The 26,368-nt window shown below is 38.6% G+C and overlaps 1 protein-coding gene across 4 annotated transcripts in view; it reads left to right on the top strand.

The window, feature by feature from the left end:
- The window catches only part of EVC (EvC ciliary complex subunit 1), a 48,109-nt gene that overhangs the window by 18,335 nt on the left and 3,406 nt on the right, over positions 1-26,368 (top strand). For 2 of the 4 annotated variants that reach the window (XM_018089260.2, XM_018089282.2), the window contains 8 exons: positions 1,860-1,958; positions 11,886-12,098; positions 18,423-18,532; positions 19,238-19,448; positions 22,042-22,248; positions 23,031-23,175; positions 24,042-24,150; positions 26,049-26,175. In XM_018089260.2, the coding sequence (XP_017944749.2) occupies positions 1,860-1,958; positions 11,886-12,098; positions 18,423-18,532; positions 19,238-19,448; positions 22,042-22,248; positions 23,031-23,175; positions 24,042-24,150; positions 26,049-26,175 (1,221 nt within the window). The remainder of the gene's footprint in view (positions 1-1,859; positions 1,959-11,885; positions 12,099-18,422; positions 18,533-19,237; positions 19,449-22,041; positions 22,249-23,030; positions 23,176-24,041; positions 24,151-26,048; positions 26,176-26,368) is intronic. The other 2 variants (XM_018089267.2, XM_018089276.2) reach the window with 2 other exon arrangements.

The following is a 26,368-nucleotide window of genomic DNA, read 5'->3' as shown; positions in this document are numbered from 1 at the left end:
CTCACTTCAAAACAAAATGTTTCAGGCACTTTAAAACAGTAGAGCACTTTTTATATCTTTGGCTTTTTATAACTTGAGAGAAATAATTCTAGCACACGTTTTTGTAGCCACTGAGCACTTGCGAGTGTATTTTCCTTGTACACGTCACAGGTCTCAGACACATCCAGGTTCATTCAACAAAGCTTAGAAATTTTGCATTAAGACCTCTTCCCTACAATGACATGCTGTGTTCTGTACACCTTAGAAAGCTAACGAGTACACTTAGTTGAACTGTAGACTTACAGTCTGCTTATGACAAGCTGAGCAAGTTGGGGCAATTTGCACTTCATGGTGCAGGACAGAACACAGTTGAGTCTTAGTATTATGAAATGTCTGTGTGCAAATTATAACAGTCAAAAATGTAAGCCTTTCTGCTGCCATGGTGGGAGAGTCTTTTGTCCTAGAACAGATGGGATCTTGAGTGCAGAGACCTCTTTAAAGAATAAGAAAAATTTGTATATACATGCAGATCCCATGGTTTGACTTAAATAGTCCATTAATTATTTTGTGAGAACTATCCCCTCAGCATTGAAGAGCTATTTTAAACGTGTTTCATGGTTTCACAGCCAGCTCAGCAGTGAAGGAGTTGATCCCAAAGCCTGACCATAAACCCAGAGTTTTAACCATACTTTTCTTCTCTGCCTTTCCCCCCACACCTCATCAAGGGGCTCACACCACTGTGGGAGCAGCCTTGGCAGTAACTGACCTTTCTGCTGAATTTTAAGTGGTTGGCAATTATGAAGGTGGATTTTGCAATGAACTTTCTTCACATCCGTTTCTTCTGAACACAAGTTGGATGGTATTGATTTAATTGCTGCAGCTCTGATTTTTTTATAATACAGTAAAGGTTAGAGTCCCTGTCTGCTTCATCTATGTTTCCACTGGAAAAGGAGCATTTTAATTTTGTCTTTTACTGGCAGAGAATACAGAAATGATGAGGTGAAGCACTCAATCTATAAAGTGCCAGTTACAGTAACCCAGTCTGGTTCAGCCTACCCACAGTGGAGATACATGTTATTGCAGTTAACTTGTCAAATTCTGTCATAAACTGCGATTCCATGAGAAGTGTGAATTTTCGAGTCTACCTCTACGAGAATGATCTGTGCATGAAGAGTTTGTGAGCACTTTGGTGCTCTTTAGAAGAGCTCTACTGATACACCTAATAAAGAAAACCATATTTACCATGGGAGTGTAAGAGAACACTTGGCAGTTTAAATCAAAATATGAAATATTTATGTACATGACTACTCATTAGTCTAAAAATTGAGGTAGTCTGTGTCTGTGAAATCCAGTCTTCCATGGGCCTGCCAACACATCCACAGTCACACTCCTCACTTGAAGAAAAAAATTACTCCCCTCAAGGACCAAGTCAGGACCAAGTCATAGATCATCCTTTCAGTAACCACCATGGGGCATGGTGACCAACCCCAGTGCAAAAGTCCTGTACAGTGATACAGCTGTAACTCAGGTGTCTGATGGTGACATCTGATGGCTGTTCTGCACCTCGTAGTACCAGCTATGATGTGATTCTCATACGCCGTAAAGCAGGTTTCCAATCAGATAATTTTACATGTTTTGCAGTAATAGGTCCATATTATTTAGCCCCAAATTGCTGAGGCTGAGGAGTTTTATACTCAAGACTGGATATGCTCAAATTAAGGTGGTAAGGCAAGTTTCGTTTCCCTCTGAGTCACTGTTCCAGATAAACAATTACTGTTGCAGGATATATGGGAAGGGTGTCAAGGAAGGAAAGGGAAGGATCACAAGAAGCTATCCAAACCTTTTCAGAGATTTAAATATACCTATTATGTTTCTTTTAGGCTTACCATGAGCTGATAGAAAAACATCAGCGAGCACAGTGGGAACTGGAGGAGGAGGATGACTGCGAGAGCGCAGAGGCTGTTGCCAGTCTCTACAAGGTGCCACTTCTGGTGATAAATGTCATTTGTTAAATTAATTTTGAAGACCCTCTAACCCCCCTACACAGTGTCAGGCCTTGGAGATGATTGGAGAATTGCAGGAAAGATCATGGTAGCTCCAGGAGTCTAGGTTGGCAAACCAGAAGATGGACAATCTTCCACAGTAGCATGTTTCTTAACCTCATATTAGTCAGAAAATGCCTGCATTGTCTGCCAAAACGTGCTGCCTGGGTGGCTGACAAGGCTACAATAATGTTGAGGGCATACAACATCTGGTATTACTACCAGGAGGGAGACTTCATTTGTGTAGCATAATTATCTCTCCTACATCATGGTAGGATGATACTATTCTTAGCAAACTTCACTACATCTCCAAAAATAGTCTTTTCATCTCTTTTCCTCTCAGAGAATTATTTTTTACTCTAGTTAGTTCCCTGAAATAGATTCAGATCTTTAGTGTAAGTAATAGTGTAACACTTCTTTTTGCTACGGATGTGGAAAATATGATGCTTTATGCTTTTGCGTCATCTTTAATTATTTTCTGTCTGTAATAAAGAAATAAGATAGCATGATCTATCTGGTGAAGCTCAAAACTGCAGTCAGCAGTGACCTTTAATTAGGCTGGAACTAATAACTTTCAGCTCAACAGGATCCTTGTCACGATTAATTATGACCAGATCAGGATGTTGTGGAAATTTGTTGTCCTTATCACCTAATGATAATATACGCATGCAGTGTTAATTAGCACTCATCCACATGCACTTTTTCAAATTCAATTGATTAAAAAAAAAAAGGCACTTTATTTAGAACAAATACTTTGGACACTGTTTTATGTAATAGTGCAAAAAACAGAATATTTGAAAAAAACTACTGCTTTAGAGAAAAGTATTCTTGGAATGATATGCCAGTGAATCAGAGTAGATTAATTGTGCAAAGTTATTTAATATAAGAAAAGTCAACACATATGCTGATGTTACTGCACACAGTTCATTGTCCAGTTACTAACTTCTCCACTCCCTTCCTCTATTCACATGAAATCTCTGGAGACCAAACTTTTTTTTACTCTGTGCAATTCCACCTCATTTGTAAAATTATATTGGTTTCCTTTATTGTGTATTCTGTCTTAGTGGCAGAAAGATCAGATTGAAAATCCTATTCCTTTCATCACTGCTAGCTAAGTTTACTTTCCCACTTTTCCCGTTAAAGAAAAATTGGTTGGGGTAAATTATGTTTTTCTAGAATTGCCAGGTTGCCAGGAGAACTGCACAAACTTGAACTCTGCCAATTCACCCAGGTCTGAACCATTACATTCCATATTAAAACTGCTCTCTTATGACTAGACCCAAACAAATATTGCCAGACATGAAAAACTGCAAGTACTGTGATCCAACTGGCATCTGTTGAATGAGGGTCCACAAATCTTAATTTCCACCTTTCTTCCTGTAATAAAATATTTTTACTGTGATATTGAACATAACAAACAACTGCAATTTCTCCCCTTAGCACTAAATACAGAATACTACAGACTATTTTAAGAGAGGAGGCTGGTTTTGAATATACCTTGGAAGCTAGAAAGAAGAGAAAATACAGATGAGCATATCCACACTTTAGGTAAATGGGACTGTTCTAACTTCTACAGCTGAGGACAGTGCAGTAGTTACACTTGTTTTCTGTTACCTGGGGCATAAAAGCAGAAGTAGTTTTGCTGTTAAGGGAAGGAGGTGCATCTCACAAACACAAAACCTTTACTTCTCTCTGCTCCACCACACTTTCAGAGCAGAAGTGCAGCTTGGACAAACAGATCCCTTTCCCTGGGCAGCAGGACTTTATCCCTTCACTTAGTTGCTCCAGGTTTCTGCTAAAGAGAAGGTACTGCTACCAGTGGAGATGGCAAGATACGTGTGGGAAGGCAACAGGGATTTGAGATACTCTGTAGTGCAGTGGTGTGACTGCAGATCAGGGAGACGTAAACAAGCAGACATTAGACTAACATCCAGGTACCAGTGAGCCTCACATGGCAAAAGTCAGCTCTGTGCTACAAGACCTATGTCCCCATTGGGTTTGAAGCAGGGTCTTTGTAGAACCAGCTGGTTTGGGCGCTTCTGCAAACACTGCAAAGCTCAGTGGTGTCATTCCAGAAGGTCTGCTCTCCCTGAAGCTTGACTGATAGTCATTTGACTTGCTCACATTTGGAAGGCTTGGGCTCTACTGTTGCTGTTCTACCACAAGCAAGAAAAAGGTTAAATTAAAGATTTGGTTAAACATTCTATTGTTCGCTTAATCTCCGTATTTCCTGAGTGCAAGTGTGTGTTACTAAATAAGTGAGAAAGCAAGAAAACAAATTCACCAGTAGTAGTAGTGGTCTATTCTATTGCTTTTTTATTATTCCAGTAGAAATGGAAGCTTAGCAATATTACTGAAAACACTGAGTGAAACTCTCTGAAGTCACCCTGGCATACTCCACAGATACTTGGATGAATATTCCTCAGCTTGTGGTCCATAAGACATTCAAAGATAGACTTAAGAAATTTTAAAAAGATGCATTCATACATTTGTAAACACAGTAAGAGTGGAAAGAACTAGAAGTAATTAAAGATTTAAGAGTTCAGTCCATTTTTTATTTTGTTGCAAATGAAAATTAGCCTTGGAAAACTGCACAACGTACTTATTCTTTCATACACACAGAGGTCAAATAGCTGTTGCATTTAAGGGAAATAAAACTGAGATGTCTTGGTAGGAGCTAATTACCTAAATTCAAGAGGAAGCAAAGAATCTCAAAGAATCTCAATCCCAATTTCTCCATAACCAAGATTTAGCAATAGCATCTTATATGCCCCCTCTTCCAAGTAGCTCATACTCTCTATTGGCCAAGGATTAAAGAAATAACATATTTCTTCTGGGCTGAACAATCTAGTATTGTCCAGTACTCACAGGATTTTTGGTTCCTGACAAGTTCCTGCTTCCGTACCCATTGCCATCTTGACTCTGGTTGGAAACCCCCAGAACTGGAGTAGATCACAACACACTTTTCAGATTAATGGCAGCAGAACCCAAACTAGAAGGGGAATTCAGCGTGGTGGTGTTTTTTCCATGGTCAAGAATTTCGTCCGTCAGTATTGCAATTTATAAGATAAACACCAATATCCAAGTAAAAAACAGCCATGTTGAATCAGACAGATAACCATTTTGAGTAATATCCAGTAAGTTCATGTACTGTAACAGTACAGTGTTAGAGAGATGTGTGATATCCAGTGAGCTGAAGTTAGGTCTTACAGAACAAGGTCCCATTCTCAGGCACGCCTTCTGCTAAGAGCAGCTTTCAAAGCAACTGTCTTGGAGCATACAGGTGTCTCCATTCTATATCAGCTTTCAAGGCCATCCACCCACATTTAAGTACTGTATCAAAGCTTGCACTGTAGACAGAGTAGAATAAATCCTCTAGGAAGACAGCCAGTACAAAATTCCCAAGGGTTGCACTCCTTAAAAACTCACTCAACCAAGCGCAGAAGCCCAAGTGCCTTGCCATCACCCTTAGTTCATGGTCCTTGGCTGCTATATCTGAAGGCTGTTGCACTGGGGTTTCCTTCAAGAAAAAGGACCTGGCAAGGTCCTCTGTGCAATAAAGGCTTCTATGTGATAAAGAGTTCCTCTGTCAGTTGTGCACTAGAACAACTTGACATTTCCACAGCTACCTTGGTTTGTCCTGGTATAAGCAAGCAGGGCAGCTAGCCTAACACAGTTTCATGAGTAAATTGAAAGATGATCTCGATGCAAGAGGTGATGTTCAAATATATGGAAAAGGTCACGATGTGACCGAATAGGAAACCAATGAATATCCTGAGGACAGAAGAGAAGATGTCACCTTTAAGTGGCACTCCTTTGTGAAAGAAGATCCTAACCTTACTCTCACGATGTTCTTATAAGCCCTTCTCAAATTTCTATGCCTTTTTAATTTTTATATTTTTCTCCCTTTTGAACAGATTGTGAGTTCATCAAGATAGATTAATATAACCCTCTAGCACTATGAAAGACTGTAGTGCTACAGTGCATCAAAGAATTATCCAAATTGGTGAATAAATATGTAAAAATTCAATGATCTGGAAGCTGACTATGTTTGCAGAGAATAATTGAGTAGGTTTGTTTTGTGTACACATGAATAAATCAATTAAAATGATTTAACCAAGGTCAATGGAAGCTGCTGATGCCTGAAGTGAATGAATGAGTTATATTTGGAGGATAGTGTAGGACTTTTCAGCCACACTAGTGGATTGGAATAGCACGCAGTAGGTGAATAGCCTGTCTCGACACAGGCTCCATAACCAATTTCTGAAGTGCATGTTGAGGAATGATTTTGATTATCATAGTATGTCATAGCTGAAGGAAGAATGTGAAGAGCTAATTGAATGGCTCAGCCTAATATTTTCATGAACACAGTCTGCAGAGTTATCCCACATACAAGGGGTGTTGTGCTGCAGTAACAGTTTTATACCGGCTTGGGTAACTTTTCGATTGCAAAGTTTTTACCAGAACTTTCTTTTACATGGCAGCCAAAACACAGCACCCACCCCTGCCCCATTATATCCTGTTCTGTTTCTCATGATCTCTTTAAAAGAATAATGGCTATCTCCTTGCAAGTCTGTCTCAAGTTTAGCACACCAGATATTCACCAACCTTTAATCTTTTCCCTCTTCATTTTTTTTTTTGTGAACTATCCACATATTTCAGTAAGGAAAGAGAAATGAAAAGAGGTTGGTGGTTAACAGCTCATTATTAAGAAAACAGACATGCAGATTGCACAAAGGAAATCAATTAACAGCTAGGAATTACATAGTGCATGGTAAGATAGTTCTTTTTCCTCAGTCTTAGCTTCAAACCCATAAAACCACAATTTATTGTCATTTGTAATTCCCCTTTGCTGATAGCAGTTCACCAGAATGTTGTTTCATTTGACTTGACACAGGAATGAAAGGCACAGGAATTTAGATTAAAAGCTATTAAGTTATCAATGAGGAAGGCAATAAATATTCTATGAATGGGTACACATGAATGTGAGGTTGAAGAAAGTATTTGATTTTTTCCTTTGTTAATAAAAGGGTGAAAAAATGTTTTTGAAAAAAAGTGCAGGTTCTCAGAGACTTACTCTTTCATTACTTTCCTTATTTAATTTCATTACCATGAGATGTGGTTAGGGATGCTTTTCATACAGTGGACTGCATTTTTGGGTACCAAGAGCTAGCGTCTTTTCAAGGTGAATCACCTAGAGTTTGTTACAGGTGGAAATCCTTGTCAAGACACCTCTGCCTCACTTTTGAAGTTTTTAAGCCCCATGACTAACCCAAAAAGGCTGAAAGACAACATCATCTGATAGATTAAATCTGTGAACACTTACCATGCGAGCTCATTCTAGTCCTGGATTTGGGCACTATTGAATTTTATCTGGTCATTTCAATCAAAGCTGATACAAGATGTCTGATAGCGAGAGCCTTCGTTCTGAAGTTTTCTTCTTGCCTTACTACATAAGAAAATTTATTTTACCTCTCTATGGATTCAAAATTTGGTAATAGTTAGATCTAGTAAAGGACATAACCTTGTCTACAAAGGCATATTTGTAAAAAGGGAGAACAGAAAGAGGAGATTGAAATTGCCTCCTGAAGAAATCAAGGACCAGTACGGGGGCAAAATTACAATGACTGACATTTCAATAAACCTCCATTTTAAATGCATGGAAATCAAGCATTGGGACTTTTTTATTACCTTGTGCTAAGGACAACTTCAGTGTCATTGTGTTTTATTAATGTTAGGGGGCTTAAAAGCAGGGTAGTGTTTTCATTCTCCAGTTGGCATTCCAGAATTCTTCATGTGGAATAAAGAAGTACACTCAATCAGCTTTTCCCCATTTAGTGTGAGTGTATCTTCTGAATGTATGTGATGTATCTTCTAGGGGCCAGTGGTATGGGTGTCTGATGTCCAAAAATTTTTGGTGTATTTAGGGATGCATGATCTGAGTATTGAATCTCTGTCCTTAGGAGGATACAATATGGGTTGAGAGATGAGTCTCTTACCTCCTAAACAAAGTGTGCTAGCCACTGAGCTTCTGGAGGCACATGCAAGAGTGTTCTACAGCTTTGATCAGATATTTTAAGTTCTTCAATGAAATGATTTTGTGTCACAAGTTAACAAATAACTGTGCAGTTGCCTCTTTGAGATGACACATACTACTTATTGGCTGGCATGTAAAATAAACTACAGCCTTTCTAAATGCATTTTCCTGCTTCACAATTTCACTATTCGCTTTATTCTCATCTACATGTAGGACCTTTTTATCATTTAGGTTTGAACAGGGAGCATTAATATTGTTTTTTGTGTTTGAGCGAAATCTGATAAGCTGTGTATTTCCCCTGGTTTTTGACAAAATTATATATTTATTGCCTTGTTTGTAGTTCAGATGCACTCAGCATTTTAATCTGAGCCCATTTTATTTCTGCTCATACCCTGTGGTATTTCTTTATGCTTGATGAATTTCTCTGGGGATTTTTTTAAAAGCTTTGAGGTTGACTGCCAGGTACTACAAACAGGTTCATTCATTCACTGCAATCAGCTATTCTATTAATGGAATCAATTTGAATAAATTTCATTAAGTCAAAGCTCTAAAAACAAGAGATGGCATATCAGGAAGCCTGTAAGAAATATTTTGTAGGGGTTCTTGTCCAAAAATAAGATCCTGGAAGCAGTATAGGATTTTGTAATGGTTTTCCTTTTTTTTCCTGTGCAAAATAACTTTTATAATATGTAGTGTGCCATCCCTGCTCACAGACAGATTTTATTGCTTTCTGAGATCAAGTACATTCCTTAGAGTACAAATAGTTTTGAACTATTTTGTTAGCTTGAGTTGCTTGGGTAGAATTCAATCGCATCTGTAATCCTTCCTAAATGTAGACTTGTATTTCCCCTACCAGATTTTGAAAGGCCATTTCACTGTGCTTTTTCAAGTGCTGCATTAAACAGCGTGACCATTGTATCCTCCCTGTGGTATGGCCTGTGGATACAGCATTCTGTCCTGTTAGGGTCTGGCATGCAAGGACTGCCTGGGCTCTGATGTCCATAGAATTTGGCCCATCATGTTAATGAGGTGATACAGGTAGGTAATTTTGTGGGAACAGGACCTAGTCACATTTTTCCTGAGTAACTGTGTACCCACTGTGATAGTGCCAAAGGCAAGTATACAGTATAATTTGAAGCTGCAGAGAATACAGACAGAACTCTGTTCACTGGATCTTTGAACAAAATAGCACAACAACAAGTAACAGAATACCATCTTTATGTTCTGTGCAAAATATTTCCTAGTAAATAATAATACAGAGCTGTGAGCATGTCAGGGAAATGCTATCAGTTCTACAGCTAAATGTGTTCCAAAGGGATTTAGCTGTCATTGTTTAAGAATAGACTTCCTTAACACCCTGCCAGAGATCTTTTGAGATTGCAATAGAAATGCCACAGACTCCTCTAGACTGCTTATGAACTATTTCAGACTCAATATAAATCCTTATATCACTGAACACCCAGTAAAGGCAGGAGAATTAACTTGTCCTGAAAGGCTGGTGAAGCTCAGAGAAGAGATGGTTTACTGAGATAGAGCAATTTTTCTTTAAATGTTGTATGGAATACGAAGATTAGAAACATAGGAGTTTCGAGTTTATGTTAAATCTGAGAACTTGGAAACTTGAATTCTAAAATAAATAGCAGTGGAAGAGAAAATTCAGGCAAACCATTTTGCATTGCTTTTACCAAGCTAAGCCAGGCCCACAACTACATAGATGATTAGGATGCTATAAACCCTGCCTTTAGTTGTAACAGGGACTATAAAAATTGAGGAGTAGGGGAAATCAATCCTTCAGCATAGAATGCACCTGCGTAGCAAATGCTACGCCAGTGATACTGTCATGTCCAGATTGTGAGTAATCGCTAAAAGTGGGAGAAGAGTTATCAGAAATGAGGTATCCAATTGTTGAGTCTTCGACTGCTAATTCTCATACTTATGCCCAATGCCCAGTTTCAGAAAGCCATAGCCCATTTTGCAAGAATTCAGAACACTTTAAGGTTAAAGAAAGCCAGTGGAAGCTGGATTCTGAAATTCCTCCCTGCTTTAAACAGGTGAGAGAGTGGAAGGAATCAAGACAACTCATCTCAAAGGTGTAGTGAACATGTTTTATAGTATCGTGCCTCAATTTTATCCATAAGAAGAGGTTACAGCAGGGAGCTGTTAAGCTATTTATTGTTTGTGAAACAGCTAATTAATATGGTGATTAGCATCCTAGAGGGATCATAGGAGAAAAATAATAATTTAGTATTCAGTGCACAGCTTGTATATTTTATAATAAATGAGAAATACTAAGTATTTTTATTAAATCGATCGGTTCAAAGGATACTCCTAAACCTAAACATGGAACAGATAAAGGTCCAGTAGAAACAGTACACAAGCCCCAAATTTATCATCATAGGGGCACAGAATTATAATTCACATGCAACCTAAGTTCTGATCTTTCTTTATTTCTGCATTCTTGACTTCACAATTTAACATCCTGTTTTGGGGTTTTCGTGGGGGGTTTTTTATCTCTTTTTAATATTATTTTCTGGTTTATGATTCAACATCTAGCAGTTGGAATGGATTCTTACATAATAGTACATTATAGCAGTTTATACCCCCAAAAAAACAAGTCCACTAGACTTTTCATGTCTATGAGCTGCAGACAAACGTATTTGACATCTAGATAAATATCTCTGTGTTTCTACTGAGACGTTCTAGATTTTGATCACCTAATAAATTGTAATTAAACCTGTATTTAAAGGAAGGCAGTAGCTAGAAGATGACTTGTGAGAGAGATGCCTAAAGGAGTTTTCAAAATATTATCTGTGTTTTAAAGAAAAGAAAGAAATCTAAGTGTTTTCAGGAGAGTTAACGCTGATTATAATGAAAACAAGCCCAGTTAGGCAATAAAGATTTTTGGACTGGTAAGATCATGTGGATCTCACACAAAAATAGCTCTTCATAGTGCTGAAGTACTGCAGTATCCACGTGACCTTTCCAATGTGTTTTTATTTTCTCTTTTCAGCTGGGGAAAGCTACCTGCCCCTACTCCTTCTCCCCAGGAATTAAATTCTAGCAAGTTTGCCAACACAGCTCCTATCACCACTGTGTATTTGACAGTGAAATTAGAACAGAGTTTTTAGCTTGGATCTGACTAAATCTCCCAAACACTTCTTGTAAGTGAAACAGCCTCAGCCATTGAAAATTGCTCATATGGGACTAGTTTTATTAAAACCACAGAAGATGTTTGTTTTCCTAGGCTTGAAACTGTTCTGCATCAGGATGAATTTGAATAATTCTATTCTTCAGGCACTGAAGAATGTCATATTTTGAAGTACCAACTATCGCCATGGTATATGTCAGTTTTGTCTAACTAAAAGCCATACTGTCCCTTTTTGCTCTTCCTTCTTTCTTCATTTCCTATCAGCACCTGTGAAAATGTGTCTGAGGTGCTGTGCTACACTGGGTTGTTTCCACAGCAACTTTCAAAATAATCAGTTTTGTAACACATCATGGTAGCCAGTAAAACAAGATATTCTTTATACTGCAGTTGCATGTGAGCAACAGTTAGGATTCAGGGTCTCATGTGCTCATGCTGTGGTTGCATTTTAAATGCCTTGTGTGCCTTGAACCAAAACATTTTAAGTTGTTTCATCTACAAAGCCTGTTTTTTTGACTCAAGGGTTAGTGGCATGGATTTTAGCTCCGGGGGTCAGTCACTGACTCAGTGTATTCACATGGTTCCCTCACTGGCATCATGGAGACATACTGAAACAGCTCCAAAGGTCTGAGGGTTCACTTTGTCACCTCTGTCTCTCTGTCCATCTTTGTCTCTCTCTTAGGAGCTGTACTCTAAAGCTTCCCATGCTTTAGAAGAGTTGGTGACAGAGCTGTTTCTTCAGACCCTGCCAGTGGTGACCGGCCTCTCTGTAAGAGAATGTGAGCTTCTGAAAGAGGAATGGCAGGAGAATTTGGTCCCTCAGCTGGAGAAATGGGAGACCCACCGCCAGAAACGCTGGAAGCTTTTCCAGGAACAGCTATCACAAGAAAAAGAAGTAAGATCCATGTTATGTTTTGGGACCTCAGAGTCTAAAAAATGGGATATGGAAAAAAATTATCAAGATGCTTATCAAAATGCAGTTTGACCTGCAACATGGACTGAATATGTATGCTGTGCATGTAGACTTGCACAGAGGAGTCAGAGAGTAATTACTGAACATCTGTCCACAGTGTTTGACAGCTTTGTCAGCACATAAACGTTTTTTGGCAAGGCTGCTGTCTGATGCCCTCAACTCTTGAGCATCTACAGAAACAGCTCAAAACAACCTTCATCAGGTCTGTTTAGAGAAGATACATATGAATATAGTTTACAGGGAAGGAGGCCTTGCAATGATAAATGTTTCTTACTAATGTGTATGTATTAGTACTATGATAAATGGAAACATCTGATACACACTTTATATAAAACTTATTCTTTATTCTAAGAAGGTGAAGAAACAGACATCCAGCTTTCCTGTTCTGTTTCTGCCCAGCATTGATGCCAGAGGAGAAAAGCAACAAGAGTAAATGCAGAGGGAGGTATCTTCAGCTTTAGTCTAGAATTCAGTTATACTTTCAGTTTATTCATTCAATATTATGTCTCTGTCAACACTGCTTCTAACACAACTTGGTCGAAGAAAGACCTCTATTCAAAGGTCTGTCTCTTCCTAAATGTTAAATGTGCACTGCAATGTTTACAGTAATTGGAGCTTCTTAACTAAAAGGTTGGCAAGTTTCTTTAATACTGGCAAAACTGTAGTTTCCCTTACCCTCATTCTCCAAAGTGCCTGGACAATCCAGTACATGATTAATGAGATACTCAGAGAGCCCCTAATTATTACAGAATGCTATAAGGTGTTTAACTTCTTCACCCACTTGTATTTAGAGTTCTGCCATAAAACACTGTGATTCGGGAAACTGTGGGCTTCCTACTAAATCTGGTAGAGTTGTTTTCTGACCAGTGGTTTTAGAACACCCTTGGAAACACAAAAGTAAAATTATTCATTGGAAATTCTTCGACATCTCCTTTTTTTCTTCTGTGTTTTCCTTAATCTGGAGTAATGCAACATGCACCTCCCTGATCTTTTTATATTTACCTTATTGTAACTCACCTGTTTTGAAAAACAATTTTGTTTTCTTGTTTCAGTGTCACAGGGATATCTAGCAAACTTAACTAAAAGATGCTTGGGACAAACCACTGATGCCAGTGAGTCTGCTCACATGCTTAATTAAAAGTAGGAATTTGTGTTTTCTGGGACTGCTGGCTGGCATTTATTGTTTGAATTTGGCATACCTGTACCTTCAGTGAATAATGAAACAACGTCTGACTTGAACTTTTTTTTTTATTTTGCCCCTTTTTATCAAGGATTAGATTTAATACCTGACTTCTCAAGTTTAAACTTCTAGGTTGCTGTTGATTTTCACATTCATCAAGGGTTCACAAATTGCCCGTCCTTGTACGTGCATGACCTGAGCAGCCTGGACTAGTAGGTGAACTACAAGCACATCTCATAATGCACAGAACCCAAAGCACTGTAGTGGTATTTGCTGTCATTAAAAAACACAAGAGAAGTAGGAAGTTCTGGTGTGCAACTTGTGAATAGCTTCATAAGTCAGGGTACGTGTTAGGGCACCTCTGCTGTGGTCCTTCCATTGAACCTCAGCCGTTGTTCAGGGGAGGATCTCAAGTCTGACATTTTGTGCCAAAAATGCTGTTTGTACATTCCTCTGTTGCTATCACTGGGCACATTGTTGAGTAGAGAAACCACCTACTGGGAATTTTTCTCAAAGGATTAACAGGATTAGTTCATCTCCAGCACTCAGCTGCTAGATAATAGCTCTTTGGGCAACAGTGTAGGATGGATTCATTGTAGTGAATTCAGATGTTCTGGTCATGCCCAAGCATAGGTTATTTAAATTAGAAAGTTGGCTTCCCATCACTTTCAATGTACCGTAGCATTCATAATATAAAGCAGATGACTTCCCAGCTGGAAAAAAAAGAAGAAGAAAGGGTTTGCTGACATCATTAACAGTAATTACTATAGAGCTATGGAGGAATTAACTTAGCAATGACAGACCTCTCATACTGGTCTCTGACTCACCAGTGCTGCAGTCGGGCTTTATTCAATATAAAAATTTCCTGAGCAGCAGACAGAGCTGTCCTAAGGACAAGCGATCCTGTGGGATAAATTCCAAGAAGAGATAAGAGTTTCTCCTAGTGGGAAACTGTATGATTCCTCAAGACAATATTCTGTGCTGGAGCTTAAATTGCTTTTTTAACTTAATGCATGTGGCTTTTTGGAAAGGATTTGAACTAAACTGGAAAAAGATCTGCTGTATCTTCAAAGAAAGCATACAGGGAGATACCTATTCCACCAAACCTAGGCTGGCAAATTTTCCTGTATAAATGAGTCTGAAAAACATCATACAATCCCATTCTGTTATGTTCAAACACAAAGTGCATTTCTTGGCCTTTCCTAGTATAAACAATGCAGCATGAACATTTAAGCAATAAGCTGACACTTGTGTCCTACAAAAAGGAACACTTGGTTTCCACGTTAAGGAGAAGAGAGACCTTGTGACAGGTGATCATGTAATTTAAGAGATCCCATAGATGCTACAGTGCTCACCATGACAGAAGATCCATAAATCAAGAGTCATATTGACAGGCCTTTTAATTTATTAGTCGTTTTCCATCCGGAGATGTGTCTTTCATTCGCCTTGTGGTAAATGCACTATGCTGAGAGTTACACAGCCACCTGCTTTACAGGCTTGGGAAGTCAATACCAGAAGACTTTTCACCAGGGTATTTATACATGCTTTTCAAGGTGACTCAAAAAGAGATTTTTGCCTTTTACCTGAACCACCTTTTTTTGTTTGCTTGTTTTTAGATTAGCTTTCCTAACATTTATACATATGATGTCCTTACAGGGAGCAGAATCTCTTTTACAATTGAAAAGAGAAAATCAGTTTCATATATAACTTTGCCTTATGTGCTCGAGGATGTGAGCGAGGCTATTGGAACAAATGACTAATGAAAATAAATTTTGAGCATTTTCCCACATAGTCCCTAACTCATGGTTTCTGTAGACAAGCTCTCCTGCCTGGGCAGCAGTTTCGGGGTGCAGCTGCTGCGCCAGGCTGAGGGACTGGCTTGGCAGTCGGTGTGCATCGCACCCCACCTAGAGGCTGGTAGGGAGAAATCCCTTCCCTTCTATTTCCTGAATAATCGATGCTAAAGATGTCAAAGCAGAAATGAGAGGCGTATTCCTTGCCTTTATTGCCAGAGATTAATATTTAACGTTAGCAGTGCTTCAGAAATTCTTGTAATGGACTTGTGACCAGGAAGCAAAAGACTTGGAAGCTTACAGAATAAAAACAGGATGTGATTTCTGTCCATTCCCACATCATTGACACTCAGAAAACTGAACTAGCATCTGCTTACCAGTTTTAATATGGTGTGCATTTTATCACTTTGCTTTTGGTTTATGCTCATTTTTTCATAGCAATTGGAACAACAGTTCAAGGAGCCAGACATTCCTTGGAGCTTTACTCCCCTATTTACCATACTTTTGTCACTGCTTTTACTGGTAAAATGCAGAATCAGAGGGCCTGAGCTCTGTTCCAGTCACTAAGTCTGTACAGCAGCCTGAGTTTCTCCCCACTATACGAGACCCATCACTGGGCAAAGTAAGGTCATTCCAAAGAAGAGGAAAGCTTGGAGAGGTGCTTGGTGACTTGACCCAGCATTGGAAGATCAGTGCAAGCCCAAAGCCTGACCTTGCCACCTGGTTCAATGAAGTAGTTGTCTCTGGTTTGCTGGTTTTCAGTCATATGCCAGCAGCCTCAAATTAACATTCCCAGAGAATTGCTGTTGCATTTCCACCTGTGTGTGTGCGAGTTCTTCATGTATTTTGGAGATAGAAATTACCCAGCCTTGCCAGCCCATCCCAGTGAGCTGCTGAAGTGTTGCGTCCAATAAAACATATAATATTCTGTTTATTCCCAGCTGACCTTTCCCATCTTGATCATCTTCCTAATGGCCTTTTTGAGACAAAACACTGGTTTAGTATTTGGTCTCAATCTTCCTTATTTCTCATCCCATCTTAAATGTGTAATAATCCCGCTCCTTTCCTTTCATTTTCTTACTACTTACATGACTAATGTACTTCTACTGTTCAGTTTAATAACTGTGCACTGGGGGAATTTCTGCTGCACTGTCAGCTTTCCATTGGTCTCAGGGAGGTGAAGAGATGTTTTATAGGTTCTGCATACAGATTACCTCAAATGCACTCTTAATGGAAAAGGTGACTCATTCTTTTCCTTTAAAAAACACTTTCTCCACTACAGAACTAGGCTGTTTCTTCATAAACAGAAGTAAAGAATGACTATATCCCTATCTTTGTTATCACTCTGAGTGCCTTTTTGGATAGGATACACTGGTAGCAGGTGAGGTGCTAAATTTTGGGTTCTTTTCTTCAATATTATATCATTTACCATTGTAATTCAGAAATCATTTCCTGTCTTCTGTGCCTTGGTGATATACACCCTCATACTGTTTAACAGCAAGTGTGCAGACAGGCCCTTCAAGAGGGCCTGTGAACTCCTCAGTGAATAAAGAGATCTCCAAAAATGATGGGAAACCTCATCTGAGCCACAGCCAATCTCTCACTGGAAATGAAAGTACTTCTAGGAAGTAAAAGGTCATTTTCAGCCCTTTTTCTAACTGCTGAAAGAGACATTAAAATACACAATGTGGTGGATCTACAAGGCATATGCAGAGAGGTGTGAAACGCCAGGAAGCCATATCCACAGAGCTGCTAAAGGGAAATACTGATACAGTTACTACTTCCGGCAAGACTTTACCATCTGTCATGTTGATACCTGGAGACCTGATAGACCTTAATTTGATGCTTGCAACATGCAATCAGAGAAGGCATTGTGCTTGGCCATGCTCTGTGATTATAAGGCTCACCCAGACTCAAATCAGTTGAGGTCTGGCTAACACAGGGACGTCTGTGGTGCTTGCTGAGAGCAGCCTGGTGTGTCTCTGGTGCCTTACAGACTTTGGGGCTGTGCTTCTCATGCTCAGCTGCAGTCTTCCCATCTGTCACTTGTTGACTGCCCACCCATCCCTCTCAGGCATCCTGCTCAGGAACACGTGTTTTGGTAAGGTTTTCTGCATGGAGAGAGATCAATTAGATGTGTCGCTGTGTATACTACAGAGAAGATACTAGTCACGAAAAAATGACACTTTTATTTTAAAGCCAAAGATGATGAGGTTTCTGATGTTCTGCACTTCTCAGAAGAGTTCATTCTGTGCTCACAGATATAGCCTCTCTCCTGCACAGATCACTGCCTCCCAAGGAAAAGACTATCAAATCCAGCAGGAGGGCCCAATACCACTCCTAACACTGACAGTTGTGCAATTACACATCTAATTCTTTGCTAGACATATTGATCCATTGAACCTTACTGGCTGCAATAATAGAAAATTTAGTCCCTCATGTTGTGAATGAGGCTGGAACATAAAGTGAAGCTGTCAGAGACCCTGAGTATTATATTTAATTTAGGGCTCTGGATACATCAGCAGGTAACCTGCATTTATTCAGCTGCCAGTGTAGCCTGAAATACACTCTTCATCTCATAGTAACAGAGTTTGGACCTTACAGCCATTTCAGCTTATGAATTATTCCTTAAATTCTGGCAATGCGCTAAATGAAATCTTAAGTCCATATCTCCAAAAATTTACAGTCTAGTGGCAAATCTATCAAAACTCTCTTAAAGATTAAATTCTTTGATCTAAATATCACCCTGAAGGAGCTGTAAACTTGCAGTCCATATACTTACCTAATCGTGCAATCTCCATTTCCAGCTATTAGCACTATGTACTGTATACACAAAAGTGTGATGGAAGATGATATCTTTATTTTGTTCAGTGAGAATAAAAACTACATTCTCTGCTAGTGGAATAAAAGCCAAACAAAAACCCCACTGCAACCTGCTGATAAGAGTCAATGCAATATTTTATGCCATATTGTTATTTTTCTCTTCTACTACTGCTGCTGAAACCAAAAAGTCTGTAGGAGATGCAGCTCAGGGCTCATCCAAACCAGTGCAAAACCTTCCTTTTTTTCAGTGAGCTTTCTTTAGGATTTTGATCATTGATAAATATTCCTAAGTAGAATAGTTTTAATTCATCATGAGCTAGTTTCTTGAAATTGAAGGATGATTGCTTTTAGCAGAAGGGCACCAAATAGGCCCCCATTTCTTAATGTGGTGACTAGAATGACTGAAATCAAAGTATTTTACATTTGTAATTTTTTTCCCCCTGCTTTTAGCTATGGACAATGGAATATGCTCTGTCTGCTGTGATGCAAAAGCACCTGTCTGAGAAACAAGAGAAGATAATTCAAGGTGTCGTAAGCAGACTAGGATGCCTCAGTGATGAGTAAGCATGGTTTCCTCAGTAAGCAGTGGGGTGAATCTTCACTCCTGCATGCACAGATAAAAACTTATGAACATTACATAGTGGAAAGCAGTGTTGAGGGATTATGAGCATCCTCAGAGAGAGAGAGGCAATTGCCTGAGTTTTTTGTCTGAGTATGAAAAGCAAAATAAAAAAAAAATAGACATATCATGACTCCTGGTAGGTAGAAAAAAAAGTCTTGTGTGATTTCTCAGTGGTGTGCTTTCTGTCTATACACTATGTGAGTGATTTCTAATCTCATATTGGCCTCATTAGCCACCAGCATGCCTGTAATAAATGTGGATAGAGCCTTCCTTAATCTTCGTTCGCGAAGCCTAGCCATGACTTCTAATCTTGAACCAGCTTCTCTGCACTCCATATGTCACATTGGAGTTGCATATTCCTCAAGATAAAATGTTCAGTCCAGCAGCATATAGATGGTTATCTAACTATTGTATTCCTGTTTTTATTTTAATTTAACTCCTGTGTGACAGAACTAAAAGTCTATCGCAGCAATACCCATTCTTTACTCCTGATCAGCTTTCCCAGGCATGCTTCATACAAAAAGACATTACACAGAGTGAAGAATAACTCTTGTCACCTTTAAGCAATGACTTTGCTGAATGTACCTGTGCCAAATGAGCAAGCAGCTTTGCTGATGGACTTTTAATGGTCCTTTTTTTACAGGTCTGTTAACTACATATTGCAAAAACACCGACTTCTGCTGTGTTCAGTACTCAGAAGGTTAACTCTCCGAAGAGCTGGAATGGCAGCCCTGGCCTGCATGAGGCTGTCCAGAAAGAAGAGCTTGCTTCAGGAACTGAGTGAGCAACATACCCTGCAGAAGGGATCCTCCCCGTGCCAAGATGAGGACCAGTGGCAGTTACAGAAGGCAGTGGTAAGTACAGTGTCCGGGTGGATTGTCTCCAGAGGTCTCATGGTATGATATTTGGCATTAGAAATAGTCATAGAAGATCTAATAAAAAAAAAAGTCCCAAGTAGAAAGAAAAATGTTCTCTGGCAAAAATATGCCCACCACTGGCATAGGAGGTCCCTGAGTGTGCCTGTTGTAGTTTGGGCAGACATTTTAAATACCCTGATGCTTTATCTGCTGTCTAGCTATCTGTGATACGTGTGATCATAGCAAGCTTATTTAGCAGTTTATTTTATATGAAAACACTAAAGAGAGAAGGCATGTCAACATGTATAAAGGACTTCTGCAAAGTTGCTGCTTCAGGGTGAGATAAACTCCTAATTCTGCTAGGGATCGTAATATGCACTTCAGAAGCATTAGAAGAAATTCTTCCTCCTACTAGACCTAGCAAGTTCTTCTATACTGTCATAATTTTTCATTCTTTTTTCTCTCTCCTCTGTCCATAAGAAGCTCAGCATCCACTCCCTTGACATCCTTCCAAATTATCAGTTTCCTGTAGGTCAGGGAGGTAAGGGAAAGTTGAACGGATTTTTAGACTTGATATTCCCACAGGTCACTTTCAAATCTGTTCATGACTGTGGTTTTTAGGGTTGATCCCTTAAGTGTTGTTGGTTATTTACTTACCTGCACAGGAAATTTACCTAGAACAACACCAAATTTTGTATTTCAACTTCAGACAACCCTCCTAGCAGGTGTCAGTGATAGCCCCTGCCCAACCCACTGCTGCTGCACGTTGGGTCGAACCCATCCAACACTTTGCAACTCTGTGCTCCATGCTGTCACTGTGTAATTAGCTGGGAGATAATATTTTGTATCCCTCTAATTTTGATTTCTATAATGCAAACCCTCAATCTGAACTTGGAAGAGGAATAAGGAAAATCTGTCTGCTGCCATTTTCACGTTTGAAACATCAATTGAAGTATTTTCTCTTAAGTTTGAAAATCTTAACAAAACTCATTAATCAGAAGAAATAAAATATAAAATAATAAAATACAAATGCATATCTCTGCATTCCTCTTGCTTTCCACTACTCCCTCTCACTTAGCTCCCACAGAGATGTTAATTGACGCAATCACTATGTTCCCTAACAAAAATGAAATGTCCCCAGGTAGTAGTGTTCCTTTGGCTTCTCTCCACTAAAGCCTTTTTCCAAGTCCAGCTAAAACCCATCTCACAAGGAAGTGCCTAAAAATACACATATAAGATCTTTGCTGCCAAAGAATTAGGCCATAGGTATGGAATTGTGAAAAGTCAAGAGAGAAAAAACATGTTACAAACAAACCCTAAAACAGTGTATAAGGAGTTAAGGAAAAGGTTAATTTACAAACACTCAACCAGATTTTTAAAGATACTGTGTTGTTTTAACTAAACTTAACTTTGCTTGGGTCAATTTTAGACTGGTGGACATTGTTGTATCTATCTGTTGAATTCATGTAGAATGTAAAACAACACTAAAGGATCCTAGCCGGGGCATGATCATGGCATTGGGTCTCTAAAAAAAAGGAAAAAAAGGAAAACCAATTTAATCACATTCCAACTGTCTAAAAAAACTTTCAAAAGCAAATGTCTGAGCTATAAATAAAGACGTCAGAACAACCCAGCATTAATACGGACATCATTATTTTCCACAGATGAATGTGGGCAGAGCAGGTTCTTTTCCTACTTGCATTTCTTATTTCCCTGAAGGCATCAAATAGGTACTGTCGAGTCCCTCAGAATAATTTAGTGCTATTTAGCCTTAAATGAGCATAATAACAAGGACATCAGCAACACAATAGAAGGCCATCTATGGAAGACTAATACATGTAAGGAAGACAGAACAGGTCGTGCTGGTGAGCATATGCTATTGTGTGCTAAAGAGGATTTAGGTGGAAAGTGGATTTAAAAAGAAGCATAGAAAATGGTGGCAAGGATGGTCCAAAGACCTCAAAGAACTCTTTAGCCTAAAGAGTTGTCCATGTCACATGGAATATCATAGGTTTTAAAACTGACATAAAATATGTGAATAGGAAACAATTTTTCATGTGTTTTTAATGAAAGAAGAGAGCACTGAGAAAAGATATTAGATGGCAGGTTCAAAATTAAAAGATGTGCTGGTAAGCTTTAGAACTCCTCACCACAGGATGCTGTGCAAATGGTTTTCAAGTGCTATTATACATATTCATGACCTCTCCCAAGGGCCTTAAGTACCAATATACCAAGTTTTCCTCGGGTAGGCCACACAAACTGTACAAGTATTCCCATAACTGTACACTGTATACTTGCCTGCACAGGAACAAGGCTCAGGGTATTTGACATAGATGTGAATACATCACTTGGAAATGACTAATGGGACAGGATGCAGCTGGTAGGTACTGTGTGTGTCATGACAGAGGCTATAGTTTTGTTGCAGACAAATGTGTTAAATGACTGTACACGTTTCCACTGAAAATTAGATTATTCTCATTGTTAAAATGGTAACATTCTGAATGGGTGTAGGACTTCCTTTCAAAGTGAAGCTGACTAAGTTTGTTAACATATTTAAATGGCAGTGCTATCTTGTTGTCTTATTTACCAGGAGTCCCACATTCGGGAAGAGGAGGAGAAACTCGAGGAAGAAACACAGGAAACCAATTTAGAATTTCACCAGCAGCTAGTTACAGAAATCCAAGAAGCTCTTCAGTTTCTTCAGCAGCACATGGAGCAGGTGATTGGGCAGACACTGCTGCAGCATGCCCAGCAGGAAGCTGGAAAAAAGAGTTCAGATGATGGGCAGGACTTCAAGGTATGGAAATGTTCAGTAGTGGTTTTCTGAAAAAAATGAGGGCTACTTTACTAAAATGGAAGGCAATTTCATTAATGCATTACCCTATGCCTAGAAGTATTAGCAGGAGATCATTACAACCTGTGTTAAAACTGAACATACCTTGTAAAGTATTTACAAACTAACACTTATGTAGCAGTAGAGTATTTGCTATATTAGCCAAAACAGGTTTTATTAAGCCAAACCCTGGAACATAAAAAAAATTGTGAGAGTTCTTCACAGAAGAGAATAACAGAAAGGAGGAAGAAAGGGAGATGGTTACCTATTGAGAAGGTTTTCTGATTAATCAATAGTGTTTGTATATTAGCACCTTAATTACTTCATAGATAAATAATTAAAAAAAACTAAAACTTGCTTCCAAGATGAATAACATTTTTCCAAAGTAAATATTTGGATTTTCTGTGTAATGGAAAGTCATAGTAAAGCTACACATATTTTGATTTACTTTGCTGGCAGTTGGGTTGATGGGTAAAATGGACTACAGAGATTGAATAGGTGGGGAAATGACCTCTTCCCAGATGAAGGTGAGACAAATTAGAAAAATTTTACTACAGTTTACCATGCTGAAATGTTCCATGGATGAATGGAGATACCTGGTTTTCAGCATCTCAGTCTGCCATATTTTTAAAGCCACATTTAAATTCACAATTTTTTGTGCACATACATAATCAGATTGGGTGTTCAGTTTTAGACAGATCAAAACACATCAGATTTTTAATTGTGGCTTGTACTGTCTGATACAGGAAAGACTGGTGGAAGCTGCTGTTGAAAGTGTGTATGGGACCAGCAATAATATCAATAGACTGGTGCAAAACTACTACCAGCAATTAGGAAAAATCACAGAGAGCTATGAAGGGAAAAAGCTTCAACAGTTGAAATCCTTACAAGGTATGTATGATATTGACAACTATAAGACAATTCTGTCTAAATTAATTATCACTGTAAATATTGTTTTTATAGGTAACAGAAATCTGTTATTTAAGCATCAAAGCAAAATGAATGAGTAGGTCTGTTGACATCTTTGTACCAAATGTTGAGTAACACAGTCCTGCATCTAGGACTGTAATGCAAGTAGTTAATAAAAACAGTTCTACCATTTCTCCTTCAAACACAGACAGAAGGATGACCCAGTGATGGAAATTATAGTTTAACCACAAACTCTGCTTCACCAAGCTAGGATCAGAGATACCACCAAAGTGGTGCAAGGTCCTGTCTGTCAGACGTGCTCCAAGCCTTGCTGCCAGTCAGGACTTCAGAGGCAAGAGTCAGGAGCCTGGTCAGCAGATAAGCACTAACTTAGTCACAGAGTGTGAGCATATGCACAAGTATGCAGAATAGTTTGCTGTCAGTTGAAGGGACATCTTGTGAAGTTAAGCATTCCCAGGATTCAGTGGCATCTAAGTGGGAGCTTTCTTTATATTGCATGTTTTGTTTAGGTATTATAGTTCTGCTTAAGAAATCAAGGGGGTTTTATAAAATTTCTGCTTTGAATTCCATGGTAATCAGCTAGCCTAGTGGAAGAAGTAGGTAGAATAGGAGATTAGTGACATTACCATCTCTGCTAAATGATGCACAAACTATTGTCTGTGCAACAGATCACAGTGGCAGAGCAAGATTGTGTAAGAAGTACTTGATATCCCCTAAGGAACAGTAACTTTGGAAAGACTACCTAGAACTGGGATTAATTTGTGCTGAAGGTTGCCACAATTCAGTTTGTAATTTTGAGCAGGAGATTTTCAAAAATATTATTTCAGCAGAAAGAAATGAAAAGATCAGACTTAAGAAGAAACAAGAGGATGAATTGGCATTGAAAGAAAAACACACCAAAGGCTTCCTGAACGTGTCATCTGCAGTCTGTCAAAGGTAAGAGCAGGCAGCAGCAATACTGACTGTATTTTAGTGTTGTGAGTCATTGCAGATTTCCATAAATGTCTAGCTGAATAAATGTCTTGAATTTGAATTTTGTATTTGTCTTTGATGGAAAAGAAATATCTGATTTACTTTCTTATAAAATAAACTTTCTGATAGCCATTAGTTACAGATTGAAGAACTGTACTTAGTTTAAAAAGAGAGAACGAAAAACAGTGCCAAAACATATGAGAAATTTTAAAAGAAATTTAACATAAATGTAGGAGGGGAACCAGTGCTGTCTAATTCATTACATTCCATCCTTTTTACTTTGAACATCAAAAGTGTTTGTTGGTTTGCTGTGGAAGAAACATATACCATAATGAAGAGAAAATGTTTGAAGCACAAAAAAAATCAAAATGGCAAGATTTCAGTGAATGCCTTGGACAATCAAGATTACTTGCACTAAATTTAGAGTATAATCCTTCAAATGTTAATTAAATAAAAATCATATTTAATTAAGTACTGATTTTATAAAACTTAAAGTCCAGACAAAAAGCACTTCAATTACAAAGGAATAAGTTGTCATAAAAAGCTGTATGGCTTGGCATGCACATGATACATTTTTATAATCATTTTATGTCTTTACTCTCAGTTTATTATCCAGAACCACATAGCATCTGCAATTTTGTAAAGGGGTTAATTCTTTTTTTAGATATTGTTACTTCTAAATTGAAAGAAATCATTGCCTGCCTTTTTTCATCCTTGTTTGAATTAGTGTAGAAATGGATTTATATAAAGGGCTTCATAAAAGATCCGTTAGTTATTCATTATGAAATTTATCATTTTTTCTGACACATAAATTTGCTTCTAGCTGTTGTCTCAGATTTTTTCTCCCATAATGTTTTCTAGTGTCTTAAAACAGAATACAATGAATTGACCTTCATACAAGCAGAAATACGTTGTTGAAGAATGTTCAGCATCTAAGCTGGTCTCATAACCATCAGTAATCAAACCCATTTTCCTGTTTTCATTATGATTTCTTTTATGGTCGAATCCCAGTCCTTTGTAAATAATTGACAAAATTTCCATTAATTTGTCTAACTCTCATTAAACCCTACATTGTTTTATTTTTTTATTTCTTTTTGCCCATAGTGCAACGTTATCAAAAAAAGCAGATTTTGAAAGCTAACCTGTAGGCAGTGACCATTACAACAGCAGCTTCATTATATGTAGATGTCAGAAACAATTTGTGTTACCTCCTTCCCTGAGGATGGTGATGGATGATTGACAGCATTGCTTTAAGGTAGATCGGGCAAGAAAACAGAAGAAATATAGATGCAGCAAAGTTTCAGCCATTCAGGTTGTACTGTATTAATAATAATCCTTAACCAGAAAAGTAAAACAAGTGAAGAATACAGTTGTCAATGCTCTCAATTGCCAGATTTTGAATTACCGTGTTTCTGGATGAGTCTCAGTCTGGTACTGAAGAGCCCTGGATGAAGTGTCTAATTCTTAATCCCTTATCCTCACACCTGATCTTCTAACAGCTTGTTCCTTTGGCAAGCAGACAGTAAAGCTGACTTCAAAAACATGCAATGGTTTTGAAAGCAGACTTCAGCTTTAGAGTTGAACTCCAGCTCCCAAAGCCCAGGCATGGACAACCCAAACTCCTGCTCTTATTCTTACCTCCAAAAGGAGCTTGTATCCTATGGACAGCCAAGGCAGGTGATTAAAATAAGTAAATCTGTCTAAAAACCTACCACAGAAATTTCCGTCCCAGCAGAAGCTGACTGGACCAATATTGTTAAGGGGCCTTTTTTTTGAACAAAATCTTCTAAATAGACTTTGCCAGGATTGTATTCCTCCCTTGAGCTGAACAACATCTTTACTTTTGCATTTCTATTGACCAGGATAATGCTGCAGCAAAAGAAGGTTTTGTCTCAGTTTGAACTGCAGCAGCAAATTCGTCTGGAGTCTCTGAAACAGAAGCTGCTGGTGTTACATCACCTGGAAACCGAGTTGGAGAATCAGCTAAGGGTAAACCAGGGTAAAATGGTTCATGGATCTGAAGCAGTCAATGGCAAAACTTGGGACAGGTTATGAGGTCTCTTTGATATCCTAGTTAAAGTCAGGGCTAAGATTCACCACTGTCTTGTAGGAACTGACGCTGGACATATTGTTTACTGTGTTTGTCCAGTGACATGCACCTGTTTTGTCATGCCACATGTAG

This window comes from Manacus vitellinus, unplaced genomic scaffold (assembly GCF_001715985.3).
Source record: "Manacus vitellinus isolate BGI_N305 unplaced genomic scaffold, ASM171598v3 scaffold_0_pilon, whole genome shotgun sequence".
In the NCBI taxonomy this organism is placed as follows: Eukaryota; Metazoa; Chordata; class Aves; order Passeriformes; family Pipridae; genus Manacus; species Manacus vitellinus.
Note: the sequence above shows the minus strand (reverse complement) of the source record. Positions and strands in the feature narration are given on the sequence as shown.